Genomic DNA, 21,986 nt, shown 5'->3' with positions numbered 1-21,986 from the left:
GTTGGGGGCGTATCATTAGCCATGAGAAATATATTTCCAAGTTAGTATTTAGCATGTATTATTGTGAACAAAAATATTGTCTAGGTTCCATAGTTTGCACTGAGATTGTTAACAGCTGAGATTATAAGGTTTACAGTGGGTATCAGCATGATATGGTAGATAAGGTGAGGAAAGAACTATATTCAGGAGCTGGGCTGGTTCTTGCACAAGTCTGAAATTGATTCCAACACAACTCAGGTTCTCTCGCACAACATTTGTGATACTTGATTATGACTCCGTGAGGGTTGGTCATTCTTTGATAGGTTTGTATTGCTATTTAGAATCAAGAAAGATGTAATTAGTTGTTCCTGTCAAAACCTATTAGGTCAACAAAGGGGTTTCCAACTCAAATCTGAAGCTTTCACAACTAGTACCATCGAGTATAATGAATATTGTATCATCACAGATCAAGCTGCAGAAGAATTTCTCACTGGATGAAGTGTGTTTCTCTTAGTGTTTCCTTGGCTTTGGAAGGAACATGTCTAATAAATTCACTGCACTAGCAATCGACCTTGTTTCATTTTGATAACAGTGAAGATTAGAGTGGTGCTGGAAATGCACAGCAGGTCAGGCAGCACCTGGGGAACAGGAAAATCGACGCGTCAGGCAAAAACCCTTAATCAAAAAAGCCCTGATGAAGGGCTCTTGCCCGACACATCAATTTTCCTGCTCCTTGGCTGCTGCTTGACCTGCTGTGCTTTTCCAGCACACACTAATCTTAACTGTGATCTTCAGCATCTGCAATACTCACTTCTGCCTCATTTTGATAACTGCACACCTTGATTCATTCCTTGCTTTTATTTATCAGGTGTGGTCTGTGCTATAGCAATCTAGCCAAAACATTCAGGGAAATTTAGTATGACTGATGGAAGTTTGGTTGCTGTACAGACCCTACATCTAGTAGGTTTCTGGAACAACACAGAAAGCTATCTACAGGGATGTCAGAATAGGAACTGGGTAGCTTGGGCAAAATGGAAATATTCAGCAAACCAAGCACCTCCGCTGTATTTGATCTCATTCACAACATGTGGATATTGGTGGCTAGGCCATTTAATGCTCATTCCTGATTGGTCAGAGGACAGGTAAGGATCAGTTGGGATCTGGAGTCACATGAATAGCAGACCAGGATGGCATTTTCCTTCTATAAAGGGTATTCGTTTTTCTGACAGTCAACTACAGTCATCATTAGACTCTGAATTCCAGAGTTTTGTTTATTTTTTAAAATATTTTTATTGATTTCAAATTCAGCATTTGATCCCAGGTCCCCGGAATATTGCCTGGGTCTCTGAATTAATAGTCTAGCGATAATATTGCTGGCCATCACTTGCTCTCATGAAGGAGCAAGTGTTAATTGCAACTATTGCCTGTATATGAGGTGCAATGAAATGCATGTCAATTGCTGTCTCTCATAAAAGGATTGTTTTAGAAAATGGATAGTAAAGTTGGGGAAGGTGAATGGGGACATATTGCATTTCCCATGTTCGCATAAGAAGATACCAGGTGAAAAGCAGCTGATTGAGTTGGGAAAGAAATGAACCATGCTCTCTCTTATAATTTCTTATGTTTGCCCACCATCATCTCTGCGTTGAGTAACTAAATGCAAATTAACTGAACTCTGTTTGTTTTTGCACGTATGATTCAACACCCTCAGTCCCACCATTTAAACTTGTCTTCTTGGCAAGGTTCCCTATGGGAGACTGATTAGCAAGGTTAGATCTCATGGAATAAAGGGAGAACTAGGCATTTGGGTACAGAACTGGCTGAAAGGTAGAAGGCAGAGGGTGGTGGTGGAGGGTTGTTTTTCAGACTGGAGGCCTGTGACCAGTGGAGTGCCACAAGGATTGGTGTTGGGTCCTCTGCTTTTTGTCATTTACATAAATGATTTGGATGCGAGCATAAGAGGTACAGTTAGTAAGTTTGCAGATGACACCAAAATTGGAGGGGTAGTGGACAGCGACGTGGGTTACCTCAGATTATAACAGGATCTGGACCAGATGGGCCAATGGGCTGAGAAGTGGCAGATGGAGTTTAATTCAGATAAATGCGAGGTGCTGCATTTTGGGAAAGCAAATCTTAGCAGGACTGATCCACTTAATGGTAAGGTCCTAGGGAGTGTTGCTGAACAAAGAGACCTTGGAGTGCAGGTTCATAGCTCCTTGAAAGTGCTCCTTGAAAGTGGAATCACAGGTAGATAGGATAGTGAAAAAGACATTTGGTATGCTTTCCTTTGTTGCTCAGAGTATGGAGTACAGGAGTTGTGAGGTCATGTTGCGGCTGTACAGGACATTGATTAGGCCACTGTTGGAATATTGCATGCAGTTCTGGTCTTCCTGTTGGAAAGACATTGTGAAACTTGAAAGGGTTCAGAAAAGATTTACAAGGATGTTGCCAGGGTTGGAGGATTTAAGCTATAGGGAGAGGCTGAACAGGCTGGGGCATCGGAGGCTGAGAGGTGGCCTTATAGAGGTTTACAAAATTGAGGGCCATGGATAGGGTAAATAGGTAAAGTCTTTTCCCTGGGGTTGGGGAGTCCAGAACTTGAGGGCATAGGTTTAGGGTGAGAGGGGAAAGATATAAAAGAGACCTAAGGGGCAACTTTTTTCACAGAGGGTAGTACAGGTATGGAATGAGTTGCCAGAGGAAGTGATGGAGGCTGGTACAATTGCAACATTTAAGAGGCATTTGGATGGGTATATCAATAGGAAGGGTTTGAGGGATCTGGGCTGGGTGCTCGTAGGTGGGACTAGATTGGGTTGGGATATCTGGTCGGCATGGACAGGTTGGATCGAAGGGTCTGTGACCATGCTGTACATCTCTATGACTCTGTGACTATCCTGATATGTCTGTTACTGGCCTCACCCAACGTTCCAATGAGACTTACCAGGAGCATCAAGAACAATACTTTTCTGAGGCAGCTTCCAACCTTCTATCCTGATTGTGAAGTTTGTTCAGTTCAGGTGTAAGCCATTTCCTCGTATTACAAAATTTAAGGAAGATGGTGGCGTAGTGGTAATATAATTAGGCTTGTAGTCACGAGGCACAGACTAATACTCTGTCGAGACAGGTTGAATTTCCAAATGGCAGCTAGGAATTTAAATTGAAGCTAATCTCATTAATAGTGACCATGAAGTTATTATCAACTGTTCTAAAAACCTCACTGGTTCACTGATGCCCTTTCGAGATAGAAATCTGTTATCCTTACCTGCTCTGACCTACATATGACTGTAGACCCACAGCGATGGGGTTGGCTCTTAAATGCCCATGAAATGGTTGAGCAAGCTATTCCATTCAAGTGCAACTAATGCTGGGCAACAAGTCCTGGTCTTGCTAGAAATGTCCACATTCCATAAACAAGAAAATAATAATTGAAGCTTATTTTAACTTTGTACTTCTGATTTGTATTGATACACCTGGCCAGTTATATCTTTAGGTGAAGACTTTGCGCTGCTGACATTACCTTAAATAAAACAATTTCAAACAAAAACAGAAATTGCTGGTGAAATTCAGCAAGTCTGGCAGCATAAGAACATTGAACCAGAGTCATCAAACTCAAAGCGATAACTCTGCTCTCTTCCTGCAGATGCTACCGGACTTGCTGAATTCCATCAGCAATTTCTGTTTCTTGGGGAATTAGCTTGTTTGTTTGTCTGTTATTTGGTCTTACTTGCTGAGTGTTTCCAGTCAGGTTCAGATTTGCAGTATTTTGTTTTACTCATGTTCTGTAAAGATATGATAGGATTACCATTCTTCAATAATAATATAACAGAGGTAGTGATTCAGCACACTTTTATATTCATGTCAGAAGCATTAAAAGTGCACCTCAGTATTTCATGTAAATATTATTCTCTTGTATTAAACATTAGAATGCTGGCTTTCAAAACCATTTGTCTTGCACAATGCATCAGAAACCTTTCACAGTCTGACCTATCTCAGTACTTAGAATCTCGCTATTGTTATGCATGTGCATAATCCAATTGCATTTTTCAGATCATCTGAAACTAATATGGTACTGATAAAATTAGAAGTGGTGATGTGGGTGATTTAACAATCCAAATTTAAAACAAAGTGTATGTTTCCTGCTCATCTGAGGATTAGCATTAAAATGTACTGCATCTGGGATCTTCGTAAAATCATAGAATCCATACAGTGTGGAAGCAGGCCATTCTGCCCATCAAGTCCACACTGACCTGGTGAAGAGATCCCACCCAGATCCACACCCCCTACCCTATTCCTGTAACCCTGTATTTCCCATGACTAACCACCTTGCCTGCACATCCCTGGATACTGTGGGCAAATTAGCATGGCCAATCCACCTAACCTGGACATCTTTCGACTCTGGGAGGAAACTAGAGCACCCAAAGGACACCCATGCAGACACAGGGAGAATGTGCAACTTTCCCCGAGACAATCGCCCAAGGGTGGAATCAAGCCCAGTCCCTGCTATCCGTTGAGCTACCATATCACCCCATCATTGAGCCAAACAAAACTTATTCTAATGAAAGTTACTTTCAAGGTAAGAGCTGCTGCACTTTTGCATCATCCAGAGATTCCCAAAAAGATCCTAGAACGTTTGGTGGGTGAGGCTGCAACATACTTAAAATTCAACGTTGCAGAATGATGGAAGAGAAATGAACTCATGTGGTTTTATAGCAGAGAAAAACAAGCAAGCATTATGGTACTCATCTGGAATAACTAGCAAATCTGGGCTGCTCTAATCTTGTTGGTTACTACATCAAGATAAAGTGATTTTGCCTGTCACTGTATCCTTTTGTTGGCTACCCTTCATAACAGCCTTCAAAATGTTCAGTATCTTGAGTGACCCAATCCTTGCTCTTTACTCGCAAATATTGTGGGGCTGACTGGAATGTGGCGGTAACTTGCCATCACTGCCTCGAGGACATTTTGGAAAGGTAATAAATGCTGGTCTTACCAGTACTGCGTTCATCCCAAGAATTTTTTTTAATTAACCAGACTGAATCTGCTATTTTGGCTCAAAGAATGAACGTGCTTGCATCCTAACTGTCATGGCAACAGTGTCGCCATCTTGGGTCCTTTCAAGCATCCCTCCTTGCTCCTCTAACACACTTCCCTCATTAAAGCAATCACACATCTGTTTCCACTCTTACAATTATAAAATTCTGCAGTAGTGATGGAGATTATTTGGACCATTGTTTCTGTACCAGCTTCTTGGAAAGGTTATTCATTTAGTCCGTTAATGGGGAAATGGTGGCATAGTGGTAATGTCACTGGGCTAGTAATCCAAGCTCTTCGGCTAATGTTCTGAGGGCATGGGTTTGAATTATACAATGGCAGATGGTGGAACTTGAATACAGTAAAATTTGTAACTGAGAAAAAGTTAGTCTAATGGCAGCTTTATCACCACAGTCAATTATTGTTGATGTCATTAATGTCAATAGGGAAAGAAATCTGCCATCGTTACCTGGTCTGGCCTACAAGTGACTCCAGACCCACAGCATTAATGACTCTCAACTGTCCTCATCACAACCAGGAATGGGCAGGAAGTGCTAGTCCAGCTGGCAATGCGCACATCCTATGGATGAATAAAAACATTCTTACTGGGGTCTTTTCCACGCTCAAACTTTTTCTTTTAACATTCTTGTCCAAAGCTTTATACTGATCTCATTACTGGGAGTTCCGTCTTTATGTTTTACACCAAGTTACTTTTTACCTTCTGTGGCTTCTATTGTATTCTTGAAGTGTGCTCCTTAATACAGAACTGCTACTCTCTGAAATAGTGAGCAGAGTAGCTCAATTTACTTGAAAATCTCTGCTGGCTTTCTTTAACAAACTGATAATGTGCAGTTTTCAGAATAACCGATGGTCAAATATCTTGGTACAGCATACCACTGCTGGTCATCCGATATCATCCTGATCCTTGACTTATTAATATGCTCATTTCTTAAAGGAGCAGCACAACATCTTCACCATTCATTTTCTCATCTAATTGCTGTTTTGTTCTTCACTCAAACTCAATCTGCATATGTCACGGTTCCACTTACTTGCCTATAATGCATTTATTGGCTAGTTGTGAAGGGCTCATGCCCGAAACATCGATTCTCCTGCTCCTTGGATGCTGGCTGACCTGCTGCGCTTTTCCAGCAACACATTTTCAGCTCTGATCTCCAGCATCTGCAGTCCTCACTTTCTCCTTTAATTACAGTAATACAAGTGACACAAAGCTAAGAGTTCATTGCAAAACCTAAGTAGTTCAATATGCCTTTTTGTGTCATCCTTAACCCACAATGTCTTGACGGCCTTCAACTCCAGGTCCAACCCAAACCTACCTACCTTCTAACTCGACCCTCTTGTTGCTTTTATGATATTGGAAGAGGCTTTGACTACCATAGTTCATGAAATTCTCTTTGCAACTTACATTGCCCATTAGTTCTCCACTGATTGATTGAGGAGATTTTAACAATCTTTTCAACATGCTTTCATCCTTCCTTTTGTTGCTTTGTGTTTGCAATTTCTTGAAAGAGATATAGAATACGAGTTGTAGATTACAAGCTGTCAACATTATTTGTGATGGTTGAAGCACAAGATTTAGTAAAGGATTAGCTGAAATATTAAAAGCTATAGCACACTTACAATTGCTTGTATAAGCCGGGACTGCTTAAGCATCTAGCAACTGGGAAATTGTCAGATTCTGTGTACACATTTGCACAGAGAGGCCTCTTTTTATATTACTACAAGAGCTAAGCTGGATGTCAGCTTTCAGTGTTTGGTTTCTCAGTTCTTTGTTTTTTGATTTGACATTCAAATTCCAGCTTGGCAAAGTTAGTCATCATGCTAATCATTTGCCTTGATGTAAGATCCAAGAACCCAGATGGTTCACAGATCAGTGATGAAGAGTCTGAAAATAATGTAATATTCAGCACCGCTGTGTCTTGGGCTGTGGTAGATACAGTACTGCACGTCGCAACAGATCTTCAGCCAAGATCACAAATCTGAGTTTCAACTGCAGACATCGAGCCAATTGTAGAGGATTCAGAACAATACCTTTTATTTTCAGAGAGGGTCACTCTTTCAGTAAAGGGAAATGCTGTGATTTTTGGAATTTGTTTTCAATTCCATGCTTAAAGGAGAAGTCTTTTCAGTATTATTTATCCCTAGGTACTCACTCATCAATATAATTGCTGAGCCCAAAAACACTTACCTTGAGGATCATCTACAATTGATTGGGTTAAGATTAATGTGGAAATTTCCTTTCTCTGTAGTGAATTTTTTGAATGGGTCCCTATGCAAAATATCATGAATACAGTTAATAATTTTCCAGGTACAACTTGAAAGCTGCAAATAAATTCCATCGTTAATGTATTAATTAATTTCTCAATGAAAACTGCCATCCATTACTTTTAGTTAGTAAATCCAATGCTCACCATCGTTCTACGCTTCACAATACAACAGGTTAATATCGATTGCATTAATTGGTTTCATTGAGGACTTTGGTTCTACAGTTGACATCAGCAACATGGGCTGAGATTGGAGGGCATGGTGGACTATGAAAGGAATAAGTCAGCGTTCTCATCTCTGCTTGGCGTCTAACGACCCTTCTTAGGAAAGAACAACCAAATGGCAACAGAGTTGGGAGTGTAGCTGTGATACTGTAATGATTGAATAGTTTGTATTTTGGCCTGGCTGAGGTACATGTGGTTGCGAGGAACATAGGGACAGGAGTATGTCATTCAGCCCTCAAGCCAATTCCACCATTCAGTGAAATCATGACTGATCTGTGGCTTAACTCTTTGGCCCATATCCCTTTAATACCTTTTGCTTCACAAATATTTATCTATTTCTGATTTAAAATTAACAACTAATCAGCCTCCATTTGCAGGAGAGAGTTCAAAACATCTACCACCCTTTGTGTGTAAAATTGCTTGCTAATATCTCTCATGTATGGTCTGGCCAATATGCCCCCCAGTTCTATAATCTCCAACCAGTGCAAGTGGTTTATCTTTGTCTGCCCTGTCTTTTCATGTTGAGATTAGATTAGATTAGACTTAGTGTGGAAACAGGCCCTTCGGCCCAACAAGTCCACACCGACCCGCCGAAGCGCAACCCACCCATACCCCTACATTTACCCCTTACCTAACACTACGGGCAATTTAGCTTGGCCAATTCACCTGACCCGCACATCTTTGTGACTGTGGGAGGAAACCGGAGCACCCGGAGGAAACCCACGCAGACACGGGGAGAACGTGCAAACTCCACACAGTCAGTCGCCTGAATCGGGAATTGAACCCGGGTCTACAGGCGCTGTGAGGCAGCAGTGCTAACCACTGTGCCACCGTGCCGCCCACATAACCCTGTAACCTCCTAAATGTTGAGAAAATAGGCCAAATTTGTACAATATATCCTCATAACTTAACCCCTAAAGTCCAGGAACAAATACCAAAATTGCTGGAAAATCTCAGCAAGTCTGGCAACATCCATGGAGAGAAATTAGAGTTAACATTTTGGGTTTAGTGACCCTTCTTCGGAGCCCCTGAAGTCCTGGTAGCATTCTTGTAAACCTACATTGTATTCCGTCCAAGGTGAACATATCCTTCCTAAGGTGTAGTGTCCAAATCTGCTCTCAGTACTCCAAGTAGGGTTTATACAGAGTTTTGTATGATTGTCGCATAACTTCTGCATCTTATATTACAATCCCCTCTATCTGAATACCAGCATTTCATTAGCTCTTTTATTCACCTGTTCATGACATTTTAAAGATCTATGCACCTGAGCTCCACCCCCAGTCTGTTTGGACATTCACATAGTTAACTTAATACCATCTGGAACGTATTCTGATACATCTTTTTTCAGTCCAAAATGAATGACCTGATAGGATCACAGTTTCATGGTGGCTGGTGCAAAGAGAAGATCATTTATGAAAGAGATACTTCAAAGTGAACCTTAGGTGGAAGAAGAACTGATTCTGTCTGTATGAAAACCTTCTAACTGCCAAGAAATGCGAAAGAGTGCACCTTCCTTGCAGTAATACTGGAAGTGTACCAAAGTTATTTGTTCACATTTAGCTTTGCACTATAGAACTGCTGCTGTGGAAATAAGAAGACCAAACGGTGAGACAAATTTGTCATCCAATATACGATGGAAAATGTGTCACTTGTCTCATTGACTGTTCAGCATCTCTTTTTGAAATGTGAAATTTCAGAAGCTAATTAAATGTGAAATAGGAGTAAATCCACAGCCTGTAGTTTCATTAAATATGTGTACGTGCTTTAATATTAACTACTGTTGAGTTGACTTGAAATGCAGTGTCACTTTATTTAAATTTTGTGTGAAGTATTCTATTTATTATCATAACCCATGTGTATTCACATGGGCCCACTGGAATGTCAACAATAATAACTGAATCCCTGTACTGCGCATGGAGGGAGATGGTTTGAAAGATGTTGTGACCATAAATGTTAGCATTCCTTGGGTACATTTGTAATTTAGTCCACCCCTGCTATCCTCCTGGGAAATACACGCCATATTTTAGTGCTCAGTTTATGCAAAATTAGTTGTCTTGTATTGTGATAAATGGAGTAGTCGTTGGCAACAATGAATATACAATCCCAAATCTGGAATGCAAAATCGAAGAATGTATAAAATTATTGCAAAATGAGCATTTTGCCTACAACTAACCTGATAATTCTCCAAAGGAGATGCTGGGAGTTTCCAGTTCATCAGGGAATTCTGTTTAACACTTTAAAAGTATTCTTACGTGCCTAAAGAGGATGGTAATGTAAAAAAAAAACTTGCACTTTCAAGGCACCATTAATGTAGAAAAAGATTCCAAGGTACTTCACCATGGGATAAATCTTCAGGTCAGCGTGGGATTGGCAGCGCTCACTGCTGACTGCCATTTAAACTGCCTGCTTACCATAATGCACCAAGGTCTTTATACCTTCCAGCCTAGGCTTTAGCAGATATCCAACACTGAGCTGGAGTTGGGAGGTCACAGAATGAGCATAATGTGGTCATGAACTGAAGACACATCCTTTGAAGATCCAACTTCACTTCATTAGCTCATGTTTCCAAATAGACCCATCTTACCTGAGACTGCACAGCCTTGTCCCACCCAGTGATGTTCACCCCTCCTATTGCACTCCTAACAATGTTCATCCACCCCACTCCTCTCCAAAACCCCCCAAGAGTGCTCAACTTTAACCTCACCCCTTTGACAGTGTTCACTGTGGCCATCCCTCCCAGGATCCCATTGTTGCACAGAGATCCTTAGACTTTGGCAGGGAAAGGGGATGCAGAATTGTGGGCCTGTGTTATCTGTGATCAGACCCAAAATTAATGGATTAGTTATTTATTTACTTGGAAGCAGTTGTAATTCATCCAAGACTGGATGTTGGGCAAGCAGGTTGACAAGACAAACTCCACAAGGATCTCGTGTCCTTAGCTGAGATGTGGTTAACTCTTACGTGCTCAGCCTTGACAAGTTGGGATTGACAATAAGCAAAGTCTAGACCCCAGAAATTAATATTTGAAATAAGTTTACTGATAAAGCCTGTTATTAAATTCAAAAGCAAGTAACTGCTGATGCTGAAAATCTGAAATAAAAATAGAAAATGCAGGAATGCTGTAGTGATAAAGGGGAAACATCCTGAAATATTAAACCTGACTCTCACTTCACAGATGCTGTCTGGCCAATGAGTATTTCCAGCATTTTTGCTTTTCTTTCAGTTATTCTGTTCAATGGCCAGCATCTTTCTAATGTGATTATGATTTCTTTCCAGATTGTATGGTCACAGATCCCCTGATGTGGTCACTTTGCAATAAAAACTACGCAGTCTTGAATCCCCTGAATTTTATTTACCCATTGAAGAGAATTTGTCAAACACTGTGGGAGCTGCCCTTATGGCTAGTATGATAGTTCATGTCAAGGGAAGATTGAAATTGTTGAATATTACAGTCTGGTTCAGTCATTTAATGAATTTGTGACATTCTATGCAGCAATCAGGTGTTCTCTGTTAAAGGAATAGTTTGATTTTGCTGAAGTTACAAATGGAAATTATAACAGATGTTTTCTATTGCATACAAAACTGCACCATACTTTTTTTAAAAACGTTTTTCACATTAGCATCAGTTGCTGTATTTTACAGCAAGTTTTTTTGTACAAAATTGAATGTAAAATTTAATTATTCTAATTTTGGAGCTAACGCTAACACTGTGCAATCATTGTACGACATGGTGCAAAATTGCATGCTAAGTGAAGCCACATGTGATCGTCGAATTATACGGCACAGGATGAGTCCATTGGAGTCATCAGGCCTTTGCAGGATCTTTGAAAGTACTTTACAATTAAACGTGTTCATCCAGTCTTTCCCCAGTTCCCTACAGTTTCTGCACTCCACATTAATGTACACATCTTCCAGATGCTTTCCTTTTGCTAAGGTAACTGGGTGGTATAGAGACCAAAATTGACCAACCCTTCACACAGTTTTAGTTCTATCCAATTTAACCGTTCAAAATTGAGTTAAATACACTTCCCTTTTGCTGTGTTTAGTCTGGCACTTTTGTTCAACTAAATATGAAATTATGGACTTACATGCAACTCAAACATTAATTTTTCTGGAACTTTTTTCTCTCTGCTGAAGAATTGGATGATAACATACCGATAGGGCAAATTTGTATCCAAAAAGAAGGGAAAAAAGCATGCAATTAACTTTCACAGGTTCAGGGAGCACCAAGGAACTATTTAGTTAATGAGGTATTTGTCAAATGTTCTAATACAGAAGAGAATAGACTCCATGTTGTGGTATTTATCCAGCACAGATTAGAAGAAAATACCTTCAAGAGTCACTCAATTATCTGTAAATCCAACTGTTTGCGATTAAACTAAACCAACTTCAGTTAATTGTAGTTCTGTAAATTATATAAAATATATTTATGACAAGATTTATAGCTAAATCCAAGCATCATTTCAAGAAGGTAGGGTCTTTGGCTAACAGAAATGCTTTGTACTATATTCCAATTTGGAAAGATATACATATCAAAGCTTGTGAAGTCTCTAGCTCTCTAAGAGCTATTTATATTTCAATGTTTAAAATAAAATAAATGGCAGCTGTTATACATTGCAATCAGTTGTCTATTTTCATAAGTTGTGATGACTTAGTAACATTTTAAGATCTTGCTTATCATTCGAGTTTAATAAAATAATAAGATTAATATTTGAGCTTAGTCTACTCTTTGTAGTGCATATAGTCTTCACAGATTTGGATAAATTTTTTTGTTCTCCATCAGCAATGGTTTTGCAGAAATGTTACAGCATTATGTTGATGCAAACATTATTAATAAAGAGTTTTCTCATAAATAAATTAGTATCAGTGGGCCAATTCATTTACATAACCCTCATACTTGTACGTAAAATAAGTGTATGTAAACACAGAAATAAAATTACATCAAGTATTGGCAAGAATCCCAGAAGTATTTAGTGATCTGATGCTTTAGGTACAGCATTTACTCCGACCCAAGATCACAAAGGATACCCTTCCTTATCCTCTCAACAGTTTGGAGATAATTCTCTAGCGTTTAAGTAACATCAAGCTTAAAATGTAAGTTTCACATGTAACCCTCAGACAGCATTTCCTCTCATAATAGTTCCTGATGTACAGAACTGTGAGGTCCATGTGTTGGCAGCAGCTTCTGAAACTGGAAGTGAATGCTGGGAATGATGGCGTACCAATCGGCTTGGATGGGATGCCTGAGTGACTGTGCAACTGCATAACTTAGAGGGAACACTATCCTCAGAATTTTGATTGTAGCGAATCAGTGACAGCAGTGCCATTGGAAGTCAAGGAGAGATGGTTAGTGTTCTACAAGTGAAAGATTCTGAAAGAGTTAATGGTGAATACTATATTGGGTTCTGTCCAATTTGATGGGAAAGAGGTCAGCTCAAGATCTCAATGCTGGTAGATATCTCATCAGTATCGAGAGTGTGGTGCTGGAAATGCATAGCTGATCAGGCAGCAACTGAGGAGCAGGAAAGTCGGTAAGCCTGAAACAGCGATTTTTCTGCTCCTCGGATGCTTCCTGAGCTGCTATGCTTTTCCAGCACCACACTCTCGACTCTAATCTCCAGCATGGGCAACCTTCACTTTCACCTAGACATCTCATCAGTGTCTCCTGACAGTTGTTATGTCTAACCAGCTAATGTAACTTGTATCTATTATTTTCTTCTTTACTTGTACCTAATGCTATCTACCAATGAACAACGTATTGTTAAGACAAGCGCCTCCTCTCCATAATAATCGAAAGTGGCAGCCAGGTAAATCTGTTGACCCAGTAGTGATTCTTGAAATGCAGTAGTAGCCTCCCTACCTCTGGGCCAGAAGGTCAGAGTTCATGCCTCTCCAGCAGCAGAGATTTATGTGTCAGCAAACTTGTTAATAAAAGTTTTTAAAAATGATTCCTTCTATAACTTTGATGATAATGGAAGTACATTAACAGACCAGTAATTGGCCATTTTGGATTTGTCCTGTTTTTTGTGGTTAGGGTGTACCTAGTCAATTTTCCACATTGCCCATGGATACCAGTATTGTGATGGCTGGAACAACTTGACTTGAAAGTGCAATTTTGAGCACAAGCCTTCAATATTATTGCCGGAATGTTGACAGAGCATGAAGCCTTTACAGAACATAGGAAAATACAGTGCAGAACAGGCCCTTTGGCCCTCAGTATTGTGCCAACTTGTGATCTATTCTCAGCTTGTCTCCCTACACTATCCCATCATCATCCATGTGATCATCCAAAGATTGTTTAAGTCTCCCTAATGTGGCTGAGTTGACTACATTGGCAGGTAAGGCATTCCATGCCCTTACCACACACTGTTGTGTCTTTTTCTTGATAACATTGAGTGAATCAACTTGCCTGAAGATTGACATCTGTGATGGTGGGTAAAGGGCATGTCAGGAGTAGGCCAAGATGATTCATCCTCTTTGCACTTCTAACTGAAGCTTTGTGCAAATGCTTTTGCTTTGTCTGTTGCGCTGAGATCTGGGCTTCCCTGTCACTGAAGTTGGGATAGTTGTGGAGCCGCCTCCAGCAAATTCACAACTGGATAGGACAGGACTTTAAAGTGTTTGTTTGAGAACTCTTAGTCCTGTCTATTGCACGGCGCTTCCACTTTGGCATGCAACTGGTCTTGGACTGTAGCTTCACCACATTGAACCTTAGTTTAAACTAATGTCTAAATGCCCTCCTGCACTTTTCATTGATCTAGAGTTTAAACTGATGGCACTGGTATGGATGAGGTATATTACTGGTCATAAGGTTACAGACTATGGTTTAATACTATACCAGTGCTGCTGATGGCTCAAGTGCTGCACAGATGCCCAGTTTGAGTTTCTATATGCCACACAACACAGTGGAGAGGTGTCTTGAATATGAAAACAGGACTTTCTCTTCAGAAGGACTTGGCTTGGACAGCCCCAAAATACTGTCATGGGCAGGCACATCTGTGACAGGTGGGTTGTTGAGGGTAAGGTCAAGTCGGTTTCCTGTTGTGGTTGGTAAACACTGGGAGATTCCCCTGCCTGTCTGTCGCCTCTTCCTATAATACTTTGTGGGGTCTGAAGTCTGCCTTAGGCAACTTTCTCCCAACTGTATTCCACTGCGCTGCACCCCATTGTGTGAAAGACTGATCAATTGTCAACAATTCCACAAGAAATAAATGTCAAAAGGCAATACAGATTGACTGTGGGAATGTAATTATCTCTTTCTGGCCTGAGACGAGAAACCGCCTTCCAAGAAAATCAGATGACCAAAAGACTTGGTGCCGTCACTGGGGCACACCAAGGGGCAGTCATGGTAGTATCCGAGCATTGTCTGTAATATATCGTCCAGTGCATTATAACTATATCTAGTTGCTTGGCTAGACTGTGGAGCAGCTCTTTCAGTTTTGGCACAAGCCTTCAGCTGTTGGTAAGGAAGACTTTGAGGGGCCAACAGTACGAATGAGACCATTGTTATTTCAGGTTTCTAGTTTGATCCCTTCCATTCCCCCTTGTCTTCTCTATAGCTGACCTAGCCAGTCAACTGCATTATTGCAGGTCTGGAGTCACATCTCAGCCAGACCAAGTAAGGACTGTCCATTTAGCAAACCAGAAGACTTTACAGTAATCAACAGTAGTATTCGTGGACTGGTTCCATAATTTTTGTAATGGAATTTAGTTGAATTCATTAGTTCCTGTTTTGGGATTTCAACCTCAGTGTCCAGGCTGTTATTCCTGGTCACTGGGTTTCGAGGCTAGTAATATTACCACAATGCTATCACCTCCCCCTGTCCTAACAGGAACATACATGCCGTGGAGAAAATCCGATCAATGGTAGAGTGGATTCACAAGAGGGGAATGGGGTTTGAGAGGAGATTGGGTAGATATGGGCTATATTCCCTGGAAACTTGTGTTTACAGAAGGAGTGCAGAAAATCCACTGAGACAGTTAAAATGAGAAAGTAAATTAGATGGAAACTGACCTCTTCCTCTAGCAGGCTCTAACAGCAGAACAACATCTTCACCAGTTAAATGTACATTTGTTCATGGATAAAATGTGAATCTTGCACCCTCCAAACACTATAGATGTTCAAAGTAAGTTTAAGTACGTACATGAAAAATAGCCACTTCCTAGGCAAAGTAATATTAAGGAAAAGCAGGAAGGTTGATGAAAAGTCATGGCTATGAAGATGGCAGAGCAGGTTCAATGAACTGATAGTTCTGCTGTTTTTCCAAAGTTTCTTACCACCTTGTTTTCTTTTGAAGCGTCCTGCTACTGTCAGACCAGAAACGGTCATTACATTCTTTCAGCCACTCGATAATGCTTTTCTACCCTTATTTCGTGTGGGATGCTTGGCGTTATTTTGTTGATGAGCAATCAGAATTTCAATTTTCAGCAATTCTATTGTTTTAGCTTGAAGTTTTAACAGTTCGAAGGGTGATGTTCTGTATCGCTCCATTCCTGAAGAATTCAGCAGCAATAGCTCTTCTATTGGGCTTTGCTAAATTATTATTTGGTAGTAATATCTACTTTTCAATATTTTTATTATGACAGGAAAAACAATATAAACACTTTTTTTCTATTTTAAAACCGCATAAAATATAGTCAGTCAGTAAGGAGAGAGCTGTTTGCAGTAGGGTTCGCACCCAAATGCTTGAAGTTAACGAGAAGGAGCAATTGCTCACCCTGCCACAAAGAGCTCAAATGTCAGTATGCATTCGCTACAATGCATTCTACAAAGAACGTAGAACTACTTAAAGAGCTGTACTACAGAGAATAAGTTATTAAAGTAGGCAGGTTTATGATTCCTAATGTATATTCTGTGCGCCAATCATTAAAAAGTAATTTCTGTCCATTTTGCAGCAGGGACATAACATAATTCAACTTACAAAAATTATTAATGCATATCATACACAATGTACGTGATTGGTAATCCAGGTCCACAGAATCTATGTTTCATACATCTACAAATTCGGTGGATTATTAATAACTTATAAGAAAAGGAGAGCCGGGAAAGGGAAGCACTTGCTACAGAAAATACTCTCTCAACATAGCTCCTGCTGAAAGGGGCATCATTAATAGAAGCTGTTACTTCAAACTATCCTGAAGGCCTACCTAGCTTTGTCTCTAGAAAATTCACAACCAAATGAGTATGCACCGAAAAGGTCTGCCATGTTGGACAGTTTTGGACATCTTTGATTTGTTTTCGGACAAATTTTGAAAAAAAATGCAATGGAGTTGCTTTGGCCCACTCCTGAAACTTACGTCATTGTAACCAATAAGATAGTGATCATTTGTGTTATCTAGTAGTGTCATCAAGTACAGGTAAACTTCCCAGGACTAACGATACATCAGAGATGGGCTTGTGTCACAAGTGGGGCACAGTGGTGTGTGCAAAGCATAATGCATTGCTCTGCTCTTTCTTTGCAGCTGTGTTTAACTTTGACAAATCTATTTGAGGCCACACATTCCAAATATATTGCCTTCTGAGGTGAATTAATAATGATAATTTGAACCAAAATCACAGAATAGTTACTGGTGAATAGGTAGTTTGTTCTGAAAAAGTTAATATTTAAGCTATATTGAGCTCTGTTTCACCTAGTCCTGTCCCTCAGCCTATTGGTGGAGATCAGTTGGACTCTGTCATGTTGGAGGCAAATGTTTCTTTTCTACCCCTTGTTAGCAACATTTAATATGCCTAAAGGTTAATGTAATCTGTAGATAAAATTATATCCTGTTACCTAAGATAGGCCTCTTTTGCTGAGACTTATTCCAGAAATTCCACCACAGACTACTCAGTACCCCCTATGTATTAGCAGGAGAGGTGGCATCACTCACCAAAGGTCCTTGGACTGTACCTTCCAAACCCATGACACTTACCTTTAGAAGGGCAAAGGCAGTCAATCCATGGGAACACCAACAGCTGTAAGTTCCCCTCTAAAACACTCAACATCCAGACTTTGACATTTATCACCGTTCCTTCAATGTCACTGAGTCAAAATCAATGTCACTGAGTTGTTAGAGAATTTTCCCTCTCTGACAACACTGTGGGTCTATTTACAGCACATGGACTGCTCTGTTTCAAGAGGCAGCTCACCACTACCCTCTCAAGAGCAACCAGGTATGAGCAATAAATGCACAAGTGATTTTAAAAAATTCTACACCATCCACAAACCGCCAATGGTTTGTCCAGGGCCTTGTGCTTTCCTACATGCTATCAGTGATGTGCATCAGTGCTGAATGCCATAGTTATAATTCAGGAGGAAACCCCATCAGTGCTGTGTAGATAGAAGAGCAATCCACTGAGCCCCACTCCCCTGCTTTTCCCTGTATTTCTGCAAATTGTGTTAAGATAATCCTCTATTCCTAATGAAGGGCTTTTGCCTGAAACATTGATTTTCATGCTCCTCGGATGCTGCCTGAACTGCTGTGTTTTTCCAGCACCACTCTAATCTAGAATCTGTTAAGATAATCAGCTAATTCTCTTTGAAGGCATCTGCTTGAAGAGATGGCTACCAGAATTCTCAAAGCCAGAAATAGAAGCAAACACTATGTACAATAGAGAAGAGAATTTTTCCTGATGTTTAAGTATTGTAAAGGAGTGCTTTGGGATTAGATAGCTTGTATTTTATTATGTTTTTCAAAACATGGCAACTCATGCTATTTGTAAAAATTTTTGGTTTATCCTAGTTTGTTTACATTTCCTTTGCATAATAAATTACTGTTTATTGTTTGAAACAAATCTGCAGTATTGCGTGCGTGTGTTTCAGTGAAAGGCCATCTCATTAAAAGGAATATCAATCCAGGCTTCAATATAGGATTTGGCTTTTCCAGTAATAACATCAGCTGGGATCATAACATACCACACACACAAGATTTTCAAAGTTTGGGAGAAGATTTGTAGCTCGGGTGCTTGTTGTTGTGGATCTGTTCGCTTAGCTGGGGATTTGTGTTGCAGACGTTTTGTCCCCTGTTTAGGTGACATCTTCAGTGCTTGGGAGCCTTCTATGAAGCGCTTCTGTGGTCTGGAAAGCCAAGGAAAGATCACAGAAGCGCTTCACAGGAGGCTCCCAAGCACTGAGGATGTCACCTAGACAGGGGACGAAACGTCTGCGCAGCACGGTGGCACAGTGGTTAGCACTGCTGCCTCACAGCGCCAGGGACCTGGGTTCAATTCCCGCCTCAGGCGACTGACTGTGTGGAGTTTGCACATTCTCCCCGTGTCTGCGTGGGTTTCCTCCTGGTGCTCCGGTTTCCTCCCACAGTCCAAAGATGTGCGGGTCAGGTGAATTGGCCATGCTAAATTGCCCATAGTGTTAGGTAAGGAGTATATGTAGGGGTATGGGTGGGTTGCGCTTCGGCGGGTCGGTGTGGACTTGTTGGGCCGAAGGGCCTGTTTCCACACTGTAAGTAATCTAATCTAAAAAATTCCCGGCTCGGCGAACAGAACCACAACAACACGACTTATTTTCCCAAAAGATAGCATTCTTCCCCGGAAAATAGAATGCAAATGTGTGTCCCAGAAAGGTTAAATGCTCAAGTACTTTGATGATGAAATTACCAACATGATAAAAGATAGTTGGGATGCAAAACCCTTCCACTTTCGAAACCTTCTTTGGGATGCTGACCAATCAAAAAGGACAACATGATGGCTCAATCCAATTATTTAAAAATGGCAATTTGCAGAAGATGTAATGACTAAAGAAGCTCTGTGCAAAGAGAATCAATTTGCATAAGATGAAAATTGGGCAGAATTAATAATGGACAGGTTGATCTGCCCTGCTACATTACTGCTCAGGCTGCTAGACTGAAACTGAGTCATGTGAGCTATCCATTGGTAAGTGCGCATGAAATAAATGGAATTTTTTAGATACTGGATGTATTAATAAGTTAATATATTAAAAAAAACTAGGCTTGGCAATGCAGTTCTGGGATCGGGCAAACATGTTCTTAATAAAATTGATTAAACTTAAGACTTAAAAAGAAGAAAACTGAAGATTTTGGACTAGGATCCTTATTCAAAGTAGTTGTCTAAACAAATCAAGAGTATCTGAGGTGAGCTCCTCAGAGGTTGATCAACTTAAGGTTGTCATACTTCTATGAGATATACTCCCAGAATAATATAGGAAACAAATGACTGGTGAAAATAATGATTTAGGATTGATTAGATTCTGGAGTTGCAGACTGCAATTCAAACTCATTAGTCTTGTTTGAAGCTTGACTTCCTTCATGGCCCAATGGCATTACTCCTGAAGCAATGCTTTCGAGCAACACCAGGCCAAGGTGGACAGATTTTGAATTATTACAGGATAGAGCGTTCAGGATAACAGGAAGAAACATAGAGTTGAGGCCAAGATCAGATCCGTCATGATCTCAGTTAAAGTGGGAGCAAGTGAAAGAGGTTGCACAGCCTAATCCTGTTCCTGTTTTTCTTTTTAGTTTGTTTATAGGATGTGGGTATTGCTGGCTAGGTCAGCACTTAATGTCCATCTGTAATTGCACCGCCAAAGGTAGTGTTGAACTGCCTCCTTTTTTAATTTCAAACCACAGTGTGTATGTTAAGCGAAAGAGATGTGAAGTCCTTTATACTCCAGATGCCAACTTCATGTACTTAGACATATTCACACAGATACATAACTATGTCTGGAAGCCTCCTCCACCTACTGGAAGCAAGTTTTAAAGAGATTTGATTAACAAGGATGTTGCCAGGACTGGAAGGTTTCAGTTATTTGGGACATTGGAGCGTCTGAGGTTGAGGGGTGACCTCCTATAGATTTATAAAACCATGAGGTGCGTGGGTAGAGTGAATAGCAAGGTCTTTTTCCCGAGGGTTGGGGAGCCCGGCACTAGAGGGCATAGGTTTAAGATGACATGGGGGGAAGATTTAAAAGGTACCTGAGGGGCAATTTGTTCACAGAAGGTAGTGCATGTTTGGAATGAGCTGTCCAAGGAAGCGATAGAGGTGGATACAATTACAACATTTAAAAGACATTTGGACAGGTATATATGATATGAAAGTTTTAGAGGGATATGGGTCAAACATGGGCAAATGGGCCTAGTTTAGCTTAAGATGCCTGGTTGGCATAGATGAGTTGGACAGAAGGGTCTGTTTCCCGTGCTGTATGACTGTAAGCGGGAGAAGATGCACCCCACCCCCCAACCCCACCTTCAGTCTGAATTAAGCAGCTTTCAATAAGTAGCAAAGAGAGAAAAGGAAGAAAATAATGACCTATGGTTCTCCAAATAACAGCTGGGTATGATGATTTGTAATTGAGCCATAAAATCAGCAGGGTCACCTCAGTTAGGGCCGTAGCAAGGTCACAAGGAAGTGTTTATAGATAGGCTTTGGGTGAATGCAGGACTTGGCTTTGTTTGGATCCCCTGCATGACTGCGCCATATGTTAATGCACACTAGTTAGATTCACATGTGAACAGTGGTCACTTGTGTGTTCACTGCATCATAACTCAACAAGCAATCAAAGTTTTCATGGGATGAAGAGGGAGAACACTAATTGGGAATAGTAGGGGTGAGAAAGGAAGGAAATAGGAAGAAGTGCATATTCAGTTTAACACAGCCTGTCTAACCACATTTATTTCCCCAATCTCCCCAAGGTCATGCCATGCTTTTATTGAGTTGTGCTGCTCCAGACCTTTACAAGGCATGTTTATGTGTGTTAATTGTTAAAGTTCTTCAGAATAAAACAGTGCATAGCGAATAAAATTGTTTCTGAAAATTTGAACACCTTTTCAAATTTGTTGTGGTTTCTAGGTTTGGCAAATACCGTAAAGAGGAAAAAGGTGGGAAGCTTGATCGAAAAGGGTCAAACAAGGGCAAGGTGGAAGAAACTCTCCCATCTGAGGATGAGCGAACACGAATGAGACAAGAACAAGAGAGGTATGATTATGTTGGACATATAAAGGGAATGTATTCTTTCTGAACATCCATGTAGAATTTGGCAACATGTACACAGGGCATACCCAGCCACTACAACATGGCACACCATAAAAACATCATGACAGTGAAAAGAGATTCTCTCACTGTTTGAATTCCTAACACGCAAATACAAAGCCATCTGGAGAATTCTCAATTATATTCAAAGACCGTATTTTTATCCAATAGATTTTCTCTTGATACAATGACAGAACAGCAAAGGGTCTCACATTGTTTTGCAGCTACTTGCACTCATATCTCATAGGTATTTAAAATATTTTTATTTGATCATGGATACTGACATGTCCAATATTTATTCCTATCCCTATTTGCTCTGGAGAAGGTAGACGTGAGCTGCTGCCTTGAACCACAGCAGTCCCTGTGGTACACCAGAATGTTGTTAGGGATGGAGTTCCAGGATTTTGACTCAGCAACAATAAAAGAAGAATGATTTTGTTCCAAGTCAAAATTGTGTGTGGTTTGCAAGGGAACTTGCAGGTGATGAT

General features: G+C 40.5%; 1 protein-coding gene across 5 annotated transcripts in view; it reads left to right on the top strand.

The window, feature by feature from the left end:
- The window catches only part of LOC132815814 (partitioning defective 3 homolog), an 810,799-nt gene that overhangs the window by 665,377 nt on the left and 123,436 nt on the right, over window positions 1–21,986 (top strand). For all 5 annotated transcript variants that reach the window (XM_060825083.1, XM_060825081.1, XM_060825084.1 and 2 more), the window contains one exon: window positions 21,319–21,444. In XM_060825083.1, the coding sequence (XP_060681066.1) occupies window positions 21,319–21,444 (126 nt within the window). The remainder of the gene's footprint in view (window positions 1–21,318; window positions 21,445–21,986) is intronic.

Source organism: Hemiscyllium ocellatum, chromosome 5 (assembly GCF_020745735.1).
Source record: "Hemiscyllium ocellatum isolate sHemOce1 chromosome 5, sHemOce1.pat.X.cur, whole genome shotgun sequence".
Taxonomy (NCBI): domain Eukaryota; kingdom Metazoa; phylum Chordata; class Chondrichthyes; order Orectolobiformes; family Hemiscylliidae; genus Hemiscyllium; species Hemiscyllium ocellatum.
This window is presented reverse-complemented; position numbering and strand designations above follow the sequence as displayed.